The 12,529-nt window shown below is 45.0% G+C and overlaps 1 protein-coding gene across 1 annotated transcript in view; it reads right to left on the bottom strand.

The window, feature by feature from the left end:
* Nucleotides 1-2,214: 2,214 nt before the first annotated feature.
* The window catches only part of rims3 (regulating synaptic membrane exocytosis 3), a 98,290-nt gene continuing 87,975 nt past the window's right edge, over nucleotides 2,215-12,529 (bottom strand). The window contains exons 4-7 of the mRNA XM_063184974.1: nucleotides 10,536-10,648; nucleotides 5,484-5,585; nucleotides 3,849-3,988; nucleotides 2,215-2,427 (exon numbers count right to left, since the gene is read on the bottom strand). Of these exons, the coding sequence (XP_063041044.1) occupies nucleotides 2,215-2,427; nucleotides 3,849-3,988; nucleotides 5,484-5,585; nucleotides 10,536-10,648 (568 nt within the window). The remainder of the gene's footprint in view (nucleotides 2,428-3,848; nucleotides 3,989-5,483; nucleotides 5,586-10,535; nucleotides 10,649-12,529) is intronic.

The raw sequence follows: 12,529 nt of genomic DNA, 5'->3' as shown, positions 1-12,529 counted from the left end.
CGCTACTTCACATCACAGGCGTGGAATGTTGTTCTGCTGATATGAGCACTGTTCTGTTACAGGGTTGCCAAATGTCACTGATGATTTCCAGCCCAATACAAGCTGAAAAAATGATATCATAACTAACTAATTTCTAGTGTTTTTCTATGTCCCTAAATCTACAGAAAAAACCCACCGAGTACATTTTTTAACTGCAGACAGTCATCCCAAACAGCCCAATTGGGTGGGAAATCATCCAATCTGGCAACTCGGTTCTGTTGATGACCTTTCACCTTTGACCTTGTGAGCCCTGACGTTTGTCGCCATTGCTAACTACAATGGTTAGCTAATGGACAGTTAAACCATTGATAAGTCTTGCGGTTAGCTAACAGGAAGCTATACCATTGATAAATCTGGCAGTTAGCTAACTAGTCAGTTATAACTGGCCTTACTTACTTTAGTTTTTTTTTTGCATCTCATCTAAGTCAATGACTATGCTACATATCGATAAGTCTACACCGACAAACACAATAGCATTTTTCCAGCATCATTACTATTATTATTATTTAGTTTCATTTTCAATAATAGTAATAATATTAGTAATAATAATAGTAATAATACATAGCTTTGGTTTTAAAAAATAAATTTCTTATGGGATTTGGCATTGAGAGGTTAGTGACTGGCATCGGATTTGCCCTGGGAAACAGGAGGATCTACAAGTGCCCTTTTGTATATAACTGTGTGTGTGTGTGTGTGTGTGTGTGTGTGTGTGTGTGTGTGTGTGTGTGTGTGTGTGTGTGTGTGTGTGTGTGTGTGTGTGTGTGTGTGTGTGTGTGTGTGTGTACATTTTGGAGGTAAAGGTAGAAGCTACATTTTTTATCCCTATGAATTCCCTGTAGAGGTTGTGTGTGTGTGTGTGTGTGTGTGTGTGTGTGTGTGTGTGTGTGTGTGTGTGTGTGTGTGTGTGTGTGTGTGTGTGTGTGTGTGCGTGCGTGCGTGTGTGTGCTGATATGAAGGTGGGCGTAATCGTGTGCAGCGCACAGAGTCTGCAGCATCTCATTGGAAGTGTGATTGGGGGGGGGTGATTGTGGGATGACGCGGGTCGTTGGGCCTATCTGTCCAGTCTGTCCAGTCCAGTCCAACCCGCTGTCTTGATGCGTATGTATGTGTGGGCAAAGGTCAAGCAAGGTCATGACCCCATCCTTCCTCTGATGCCGGTTGGGGCTCCATGTGTAAATGCAGGAGAGGTTGGTGGCACATCTTATCAAACAGGTGTTAATAGGATGTGATGAGGACACACTAGCCAAACTGCTGGTGTTTGAGCAGGTCAGGACAAGGTCACAGTGTGGGTGACCTCTGAGTGACCTTGTGAGGCTGAGAAGATGTCCTCTTGGTGACCTTGTGAGACTAATTGGGGAAGGAAGAGTTGAGAAGGTGACCTCAAGGGCGAACAGTTTTTACCCGCTGAGTTGTTGACATGTTGACCTGTTGACCTTTGGGAGGCGGGCGTGTTGGGATGGTGGGTGACCTCTTGTTGACCTCTAGCAGTAAGGGCTGGTGACCTTACGAGGGAGGGCCAGTTTATCTATCAGCTTGACCTTTAAGAGGCTGGTGATCTGGATATTGGGTGACCTTGTGATGCCTAGGGAAGGGTGACAGTGACCTCTATGTGACCTTTTGACCTCTAGAGGACAGGTAGAGGACATGGTTCTGCAGTGATGACTGAGGCATGCGGATGGTCAGGGATCCCAGGCGGGGGGGGTGGGCTAGCCAGAGAAAGGGTCCGTCAGTGAGGCTGATGACCTGGTGACCTTATGACCCCTAAAGGAAGGGTGATGGTGACCTCTAGGGGGCATGTTGGACTGGTAGAGTTATCCAGCAGGTCAGAGATTCCAGGTTGGGGGAGGGGCTGGCCAGAGAAAAAGAAAGATGGGGTATGATGGTGATGACCTAGTGACCCCATTGACCTTATGACCTCTAGGGACACATAGGGCTGGTAGCTCTCCAAGAGGACTGGGGAAAGGTGACAGGGTCAGTGTTCTCAGACAGGTTGGCTAAGGGAGAGCATGTCAAAGATGGAGGGTGGGGGTGGGGGTGATGACCTGGTTATCTCATTGACCTTATGACCTCTAAGAGGGTGGGGGTGAGGGTGGTGAGGGTACTCTATGGGCATGATGATGATGACTCCTCCTTGAATGACCTCACGCCGCGCCCACAGTGACCTTTTCGTGACCTTTAGGGGCAGGTGGGACTGGTGGCGCTCTCCAGCGAGGACTGAGACAGGCGTCGCGTCAGCGGGCCGAGGCTGTGGTCGGCCATGGAGGACGTGGGGAAGAGCTTGTACCAGCCACTCACGGAGGCCGACAGGTCCAGCTCGTCCAATAGGATCTGGGCCATCCCCATGAAGCACTTGGAGTCCATGCGCCCGTAGTCGCCCCACACGATCACCTAAAGGAGGAGGAGGATAGAGAGGGAGAGAGATGAGTGTGTGTGTGTGTGTGTGTGTGTGTGTGTGTGTGTGTGTGTGTGTGTGTGTGTGTGTGTGTGTGTGTGTGTGTGTGTGTGTGTGTGTGTGTGTGCGTGTGCGTGTGCGTGGACGTCCATGCGACCACAATCACCTGGAGAAAGAGAGGAGGGTGGAGGGTGGGGGAGTGTGTGTGTACTGTGAGAGACTGGCCTCCCTGGTGCCATGTCCATCCCACCTGTAAAGGGCCACACACACGTCGCTGCTAGTTACTCGCTCAGCGGATGAAGTCAATAGAATGTCTACGTGTTCCAGCGAGTCTCGCTGGCGAGTAGGCGAAGAGAGTACAAGCGATGCGATGTGGGCGGGTTCCGAGATAAACTTATTTTATCTTCGAGCGACGCGAGTTAAGCGAGTAACCAATTGGAATGCAGGATACAGATTATTGACAGGTGACGTTACCCCTGTGGTGTTCTGACCACCCAACTTCTGCACGCCATCACACTTTGAAGTGTTGAGGAAAATACATCCAATACAGTGTACACCATTAAAGGCTCATCTGCATGGTTGTGCACAGCACACGATCAACGTTAAACAGCGCAGGCCTACATTTTGTTTCGTACGGACGTTATTGGCGCGGACAGCGGGAACCATGACAACCAGTAAACAAAATCACCCAGAGCGAGTGGCAAGTAGGCGAGTGAGCAAGTAGCGAGTAAATAGCAGCGACGTGTGTGTACGGCCCTTTAGACTTTCATCTGGGGCTCTCGTTGAACAGCAGAGAGAGAGAGAGAGAGAGAGAGAGAGAGAGAGAGAGAGAGAGAGAGAGAGAGAGAGTGCCATGAGTCCCACCTGACTTTCCCCTGGGGCCTCTCGTTGAACAGCAAGGAGAGAGTGGAGTGGGTTCAGTGGAGAGAGAGAGAGAAGGGAGGGAGAGAGAGAGAGAGAGAGAGAGAGAGAGAGAGAGAGAGAGAGAGAGAGAGAGAGAGAGAGAGAGAGAGAGAGAGAGAGAGAGAGAGAGAGAGAGAGAGAGAAAGAGAGAGAGAGTGCCATGAGTCCCACCTGACTTTCCCCTGGGGCCTCTCGTCGAACAGCAAGGAGAGAGTGGAGTGAGTTCAGTGGAGAGAGAGAGAGAGAGAGAGAGAGAGAGAGAGAGAGAGAGAGAGAGTGCCATGTGTGTCCCACCTGTAAGACTTTCCCCTGGGGGCTCTCGTCGAACGAACAGAGTGTGTACTGCTGTAAGAGAATGACCTCACTGGTGTGTGTGTGTGTGTGTGTGTGTGTGTGTGTGTGTGTGTGTGTGTGTGTGTGTGTGTGTGTGTGTGTGTGTGTGTGTGTGTGTGTGTGTGTGTGTGTGTGTGTGTGTCGCGTGTGTGTGTGTGTGTGTGTGCCATGTGTGTCCCACCTGTAAGACCTTCCCCTGAGGGCTCTCGTCGAACAGCAGGCTCTGCTGGTAGGAGGGGTCGAAGGTCTTCTTCACCACTTTGGTCTTCTTCTTGGCCAGGCAGACGCCGCCTTCCAACACGTACACCTTCACGTACGTCGCTGAGGAATACACGTGGAAACAACACTTTAGAAGCAGTCTTACACCTTCACATACGTCACTGAGGAATACACATGGAAACAACAACACTTTAGAAGCAGTCTTACACCTTCACATACGTCGCTGAGGAATACATGTGGAAACAACAGTTTAGAGGCAGTCTTGCTTGTGCTATCAATGTTGCCAAATTAGCGAGTTTGTCGCTAGATTTAGCGACTTTTTGCCGTCCCTGGTGACTAAAAACCAGCATAACTGTAACTCCGCGCCGCCATCAGAAACGTTTCCCACGCTTTTTGTTCCGCAACACTGTGTGCAATTGCTTCAAACACAATAGCTCCATAAAGCCATGAAAAAAGTACCCTGAGGGATAAACCATCAGGATGAAAAAAATGCATATTTTTTACGTATTGCAGATTAAAGTGCGAAGACATTTTTTCTTTGATTTGAAATAATGCAATATCGGTATGTTCAAAGCATCTTTGAGTATGTGTTGTTGGGTTATGTAAGTCCTTCACCAGGGATGTTCAATAGACTTGAATTTAACACTAAAATCGATTTAGACATTTTCAGAATAGTGTTGAATGAACACACACTTCAAGAAGACGCTTTTGCACACCTCTGTGGTTGGACAGGTGCGTAGGATATTATCCCAGTGGGGTTGTCATTCAAGTGCAAAGAAATCCTGTGCACTGTCCATTCCACCAACAAACTTTAATACAACGTTTCGGTCATCCGAAAGAAGGTTGCATGTCTGAAAAGTTGTATTGTTATTGTTGTTAAAGTTTGTTGGTGGAATGGACCGTGTACAGGATTTCTTTACACTTGAATTAACACATATTAACATGTTTTTTCACCGTGCTGTTGAGTTAAAGTAATTCCCTCACCAGGGATGTTCAATAGAGTTGAATTTAACACAAAAATTGACTATTCCATTATTTTCAGAATAGTGTTGAGTTAACACTGCATTATTTCATTGTGCTGCTGAGTTAAAGTAAGTCCCTGTACTCACCTGGGATGTTCATTCAGCTGTAACATATCCACATTTTTATTTAAAAAAAGCTAAAATCTCAAAAACCTGAATACAGCGTATATGTCGCGTCAGGCACCAAAGGTCAAACAACATGTACGACCATTGACAGTAGATATATCTACTGTCAATGTGTACGACTCATCAGGCTAAAATTAGTAATAGTAAGTCCCTCTACTCACCAGGGATGTTCTTGGATCCTGGTTTAGGGGTAAGTGGTAATAGTAATAGTTATAGTAAGGCCCTCTACTCACCAGGGATGTTCTTGGAGCCTGGTTTAGGGGTAAGTGGTAATAGTAATAGTTATAGTAAGGCCCTCTACTCACCAGGGATGTTCTTGGAGCCTGGTTTAGGGGTAAGTGGTAATAGTAATAGTTATAGTAAGGCCCTCTACTCACCAGGGATGTTCTTGGAGCCTGGTTTAGGGGTAAGTGGTAATAGTAATAGTTATAGTAAGTCCCTCTACTCACCAGGGATGTTCTTGGAGCCTGGTTTAGGGGTGAGGCCTCGGGCCTGGTTGATCTCTACCTCCAGCTGGCCCTCCCGATCCACAACACCCAGGTGGACGTCGCCTGTGGGAGCACAGAGCCACGGCTAGGATTAACACACAGCCTAGATATGATATACTGTATGCAGCCAGCGGCCAAGAGAGGAGAAATTGCACACCCAGATGGACATCGCCTGAGGACGAGATCGAGCAAAGATGGCTAGGATTAACACACAGCCTAGATATGATATACCGGTACAGTATGCAGCCTAGGGCCCCCACCTGCCAGGGGCCTCCCGATCCACAACACCCAGGTGCACATCACCTGAGCACAGAGCCAGGGCCAGGATTAACACACAGGCTAGATATGATATACGGTATGCAGCCTAGGGCCCCCACCTCATCGCCTGAAGACGAGATAGAGCAAAGATGGCTAGGATTAACACACAGGCTAGATATGATATACGGTACGCAGCCTAGGGCCCCCACCTCATCGCCTGAAGACGAGATAGAGCAAAGATGGCTAGGATTAACACACAGCCTAGATATGATATACGGTACGCAGCCTAGCCAGGGTCAGGATTAACACACAGCCTAGATATGATATACAATATGCAGCCTAGGGCCCCCACCTCATCACCTGAGGGAGAGAGAGAGACAGGGCAGGGATGGCAATACTGCAGCCAAGGGGCCCCCACCTGCCAGGGGCCCCGGGCCATCTTAATCCAGCCCTAAAGCAAAGGTCTGTAAGGCAATCACTTCAATGTGAATGCTCAGTAGCAATCCTACACTGATTTACATGATTGGTGGCTGCAGATGGACGTCGCCTGAGGGGGCACAGAACTTGCCTGATTATCATCGACTTTCAAATCTCCTACCGACCGAGATGTTGGTCTTACCAAGAAGGTAATGACGAATAACATTTCCCAAAAGTCCCGGTTATAACCCGCCACTCTCAGTTGAGGTCAGGAATGTGCCGAACATTTTCATAGTCCCAAAATCAAGCTACCCTTAGTTACCTTAGCTAACACATGGTCTGCAGGTAACACTGGACTTTGTCTATGTGTTGTACATGAGGCAGATGAAAAACACATGGGGAGTTACAGTATATCACGAAAGTGAATACACCCCTCACAGTTTTGCAGATTTTTGAGTATATGTTTTCATAGGAAAGCATTACAGAAATTTCACTTTGACACAATGATTAGTGACCTTTTAACAACATACACTGTGTGCAGAATTATTAGGCAAACATGTTTCTTGACCATATTGTCCATTATATGCATATTTTCCGCCACCAACCTCTATGGACATGACCACCTATTGGATTTAAGCATTCCAGGTCATGCATATTGGTATAATAAGAGACAGTGTGATCGGAGGGGCCCAATACCCTATATCAGGGCAAAATTAGTGTGCATAATTATTAGGCAACTTTGTTTTCCTCTGGGAAAATAGGCCACAAAGGAGATGTAACAAACTCTGAAAAGTCACAAAACAATTTTGAAGTCTTCCAGAGGGATGTGGCTGTCTTGAAATTGCCCAGATATTGGTCATATCCGTCTAATGCACCGTTACGAAGTCATCAGTGTCACATGCATTGTGCTCACAAAGTAACTGCCGGATTGAGAAGAATTGAAGGTCAAACTACCACAAAATGATTACCCTGCAGTGCTGTTATATCCCAGAACTGAAACCTACATTGTGTGTCCACAAGAACATTGTATTCAGCACTCAAAGACATGACCAAGGTAAAACAGGTTGAAACCTGAAGACCACTCAACAAGAAATGCAGTCAAGACTGGGTCAAGAAAGGTCTTTAGACAATTTTGTCAATGGTTTTATGAACTTGTGAAAGTGACTGTTAATGGACCAGATCGATGAGCCCATGGCTAGATCGGTAATGTGCACACTCAGATGAGTTCCTGAGTTCTACTCAAATGCCAGCAGAATACTGCATAAATACCATTGTCTTCTTGAAAGTTGCAAACTTTTCCCTCACAGATCCAGCTATGGGCTCATCCACCCTGTCTGTCAATAGTCACTTTCACCAGTCCATAATACCTTTAAAAACTCTGTCCTAGGGTATTTCTTGACCCAGTCTTGACTTAATTAACTTGTTAAATGGTTGTCTGGTGTCATCCCTTCTTACCTTTGCTATGTCTCTGAGTGCTCAACAACCTGTTCTTCTGGACACCTGATGTAAGTTTGCATTCTGGAATATGATAGCACTGCAGGGTAATAATTTTCTTGTAGTTTCACCTTAAATTCTTCATTTTTTTGGCAGTGACATTTCATGTGAGACTGATGACTTTGCAACGGTGCATTTGATACTTCTGTGCTAACGTGACCAACGTCTTGCCAATTTCAAGAGGGCCACATCCCTCTGGAAGACTTCAAAATTGTTTATAGACTTTTCAGAGTTTGTTAGATCTATTTTGTGGCCCATTTTCCCAGAAGAAAGCAAAGTTGCCTAATAATTATGCACACCGGATATTGGGTGTTGGGCTCCTTTGATCACACCCCCATCTTATTATACACATATGCATGATCTGGAATGCTTAAATCCAATAGGTTTTCATGTTCATGAAGGTTGGTGGCAGAAAATATGCATAAAATGGACAATATGGTCAAAAAACATGTTTGCCTAATAATTCTGCACACAGTGTATTTAACCGCTTAAATTTCTTGTTCACTCAGAAAAATACAAAATACAGTCATTAATGTTTGAACATGTACTCACAAAAGTGAGTACACCCCAGATTAAAATCCGGTAGAGAAGGGGCTATGTTGGCTCGAATCGTCTCGAAATGAAACGAAATGAAAAGGGATGACAAGGGAGGTCATCAGTGTGCGTTTCAATCTTTCTTTGCATTGAACTTTTACATTTTGAGTCTGCATCTGGCTTAAATAGATTGGTGTGAGATTTGAATGCAATCCTATGGAGAATGTCATGATCTGCTTCAGTAGTCACAGTGCATGTTGACATGTATGTTTCTTTTAGGTGTATTTCAGATTGCCAATGTTGACAGCATTCATGCATCCCCAAACCATGACAGTCCCACTACCATGCTTGGCTTATGAGAGGATACACCTTTTTTGTAAAACTCACTTGTTTACCACCACACATGCTTGACACCATCTAAAGCAAATTTGTTTATCTTGGTCTCAGGAGAGATGAACAGACCAAGGATATGGATCACTGGAACCATGTTGTGTGATCTGAAGAGACCAAGATAAACAAATTTGCTTTAGATGGTGTCAAGCATGTGTGGTGGTAAACAAGTGAGTTTTACAAAAAAGGTGTATCCTCTCATAAGCCAAGCATGGTAGTGGGACTGACATGGTTTGGGGATGCATGAATGCTGTCAACATTGGCAATCTGAAATACACCTAAAAGAGACATGCATGTCAACATGCACTGTGACTACTGAAGCAGATCATGATATTCTCCATAGGATTGCATTCAAATCTCACACCAATCTATTTAAGTCAGATGCAGACTCAAAATTTAAAAGTTCAATGCAAAGAAAGGTTGAAACGCACACTGATGACCTCCCTTGTCATCCCTTTTCATTTTGTTTCATTTCGAGACGATTCGAGCCAACATAGCCCCTTCTCTACCGGATTTTAATCTGGGGTGTACTCACTTTTGTGAGTACATGTTCAAACATTAATGGCTGTATTTTGTTTTTTTCTGAGTGAACAAGAAATTTAAGCGGTTAAATATGTTGGTAAAAGGTCACTAATCATTGTGTCAAAGTTACATTTCTGTAATGCTTTCCTATGAAAAGATATACTCAAAAATCTGCAAAACTGTGAGGGGTGTATTCACTTTCGTGATATACTGTATGCAGCATCATTGGTTAATGCCTTACCGCAGAGATACACCAGCGGCGATCTGAGCGAGTCGAGCGACGGAAGTAATTGACTTTGTATTGAGTCGAGAGACAAAAGCGATTCTGGAGACTAGAGCGATTTGCGCGCCGAGCGCGACAATTTGAAGTTGAAATCTTTTCAACTTTTTATGACGCGTTTCGGCGACAAGCCGCGACAGCCAATGACTGTATAGAGGTCAGTAACCACAGCCAATGGGAATGCTTGAATGCTTTGCCTTCCGCCTGTACGGACATACTCTAGTCTCCTCAGTCTCTCGTATCGCTTGCTGCTACACTCTGTCGCTTGAGTCGCGTCGCCGCTGGTGTATCTCTGCGGTTATGCAACAACCAGAGTATTATTTCACATTGTACTCCCCAAAGGAAAAAAACGATAAGAGGACACCTGTACCATGAGTTAGCTAATATTGCAACAATTATAATTTAACCCTTAACTGCATATAGGAAAAATGCTTGAGTAAAGTCTGCATACTCCTCAGGGACGGATCATGACTCCATGGGCCCCTGGGCCAGACAACAAGAAAGGGCCCCCTCCAGATGTTAGAGACCCTATATTGTTGGGCATTCAGGTGTTTTTCCCCTGAAAACATGTGAAAATAGAGTTGTTAAAAGTGTGATTTTACCCAACATGAGAATGGAAATTTAGAGGATTGGGCTTCAGGGCCCTCTGGACTCTTGGGCCCCTGGGCCTGGGCCCGGTAGGCCCTTGCAGTAATCCATCCTTGAACTTACTCCTACTTTGGAATGATTTATTATCTGCATACTGCAGCCTGTTTGCCTACAGGAAAAAAAAAAGTTTCTTATTATGCCGACTACTTGGCCTGTGTCCTGTAGTTTGAGTTCTGATTCTCACCACAGGGTGGTGCCAGAGAGCTGAACCACAGTGTACATAAGATGCATGTGGTGTCTACTGGTGCTCAGTAGCATTGTATAATCATATGCAAACCAACACTGTACATCAATATTGAATGAATATGATTTTGGATGAATGTACAAAATGTATTTCTCTGACTATGAGAGGGCTCACAAACCTATTAAACAATTCAACTTTTATTTTGCTATGCGTGCCTGAATTTGCAGTCAATACTGTATAGAAGTGATGATAAGTGTCTGATTGGTTACTGTAAGCAGGGTCTTACCCATAGAGGGCGTGGCTAATGTTTGCCGGCCAACAATCTGGGCGGGGCCTAATCCATCCAGGAAGTCACTGAACTGAGACTCTGGACCCAGACGAGTGGTGGGGAAGATGAACCTGCAGAGAGGAAGAGAGAGAGAGAGAGAAAGAGAGAGAGAGAGACAGAGACAGAGAGACAGAGAGAGAGAGAGAGAGAGAGAGAGAGAGAGAGAGAGAGAGAGAGAGAGAGAGAGAGATTATATACATAAACGGACATACTGTGTATACTGTATATGAAGAGTTCAGATGCAAAAACCCCTAACTCCATTTCTGAAGACCTGCACTTCTACATTTTTAGAGAACCCCGTTGTTGGTTTGGTTTACATTCATGTACTTGATAATACATATACATAGTTATATTACATAAATAAAATAAAAAAATATGCAATTTTGACAGCTTTGTATTAAATAAAAATGAATTAAGATTATTTTCTGAAAAGGCACTTAGGGGGTTTTGCATCTGAACTCTTCATATGCAGACCGAATGAGGTACGCATTTCACCAGTCCCACTGGACACAGCTACTTCAGGGCTTCAGTGTGAGTGGACACAGACACACACACACACACACACACACACACACACACACACACACACACACACACACACACACACACACACACACACACACACACACACACACACACACACACACACACACACACACACACACACACACACTCTGTCCCCCTCTCTCTCTCTCTCTCTCTCTCTCTCTCCCTCTCTCCCTCTCTCTCTCTCTCTGTCTCTCTGAGGTTAAGTGAGAGGAACGAAGATGACCATCTTGATTTTATAGGCTGTTGTAGTCGACCTCAATCATTAGGGGTCACCAGACAGTTTTAGGGCCCTAGCTCAAGAGCCGTCCCTTTCAGCTCTCCATGTAAAATGAAGAAACACATGAGGAACAAATGGTGCTCCATGTACAAGATGAAGGTCGTAGTGCATTACTAAAGGCCCTGTGTAGTGTCAGAGCAGTGTAGTGCTATGGTAGTGTGTGTGTGTGTGTGTTACCCGAATAGCAGTAACAAGGTCGTAGTGCATTACTAAAGGCCCTGTGTAATGTCAGAGCAGTGTAGTGCTATGGTAGTGTGTGTGTGTGTGTGCGCGAGTATTATTTATTATAATTTATACAAGCTATTTATTCACTTGCTGTTACCCGAATAGCAATAACAAGGTTGTAATGTGTTACTAAAAGGCCCTGTGTAGTGTCAGAGCAGTGTAGTACTATGGTAGTCAAATCTTGTCCATGACCAGGGTGCGATTTGTCGGGGGGGAATGGGGGACATGGTCCCCCCTTCTGGCTTTGATATCGCCACTTTTTCTACATGATTTGAATCACTGTCAATGTAATTCCATTGGTATTGCTTAAAATCTAAAACAAATCCCCCCTTCTCTGCCCTACAAAGCAAAAAGGCAGTAACTGCATTGCTGTTTAAAATGACTAACTATAACTTTAATGCCATATATATCAAAGTCTACAGATAAATAGAATGATTGATTTGGAAAAAGGCTGGTAATATAAATTAACAAAACTGTCACATTTCAGTAATATCCCAAAAACCACTTATACTGGATTGCAGCATCATTTTAAAGTCAGTTTTGAGCTCTGCGCAGTTACTGCCTTTTTGCTTTGTAGGGCAGTTCTGGTTTCCCCACAAATCGCACACTATCCATGACTATACTCATGAACGGCGTGACGTTTTCCATGTGCGTTACGCCCATTTGTGGGGGAAAACAACCCATGCAAGTCAATTGGTGATGTCGGGGTTTAATAAACGAAAGATACAGACCTGTAGACTAGCATTGGTCACGCGCAACATGCCGAAAACGTGTTGTGTTGCCGGCTGTTCAAATAATATAGCCAAACAGCCGTGGCTGAAGCATGGAATGTGTTCATTTAGGCTAGCTGATGTAGCATGTAAGTCAATGAGACATTCGGTTTGTTTTCACCCATAAAGGG

Source organism: Engraulis encrasicolus, chromosome 20, assembly GCF_034702125.1.
Source record: "Engraulis encrasicolus isolate BLACKSEA-1 chromosome 20, IST_EnEncr_1.0, whole genome shotgun sequence".
Lineage (NCBI taxonomy): Eukaryota > Metazoa > Chordata > Actinopteri > Clupeiformes > Engraulidae > Engraulis > Engraulis encrasicolus.
Note: the sequence above shows the minus strand (reverse complement) of the source record. Positions and strands in the feature narration are given on the sequence as shown.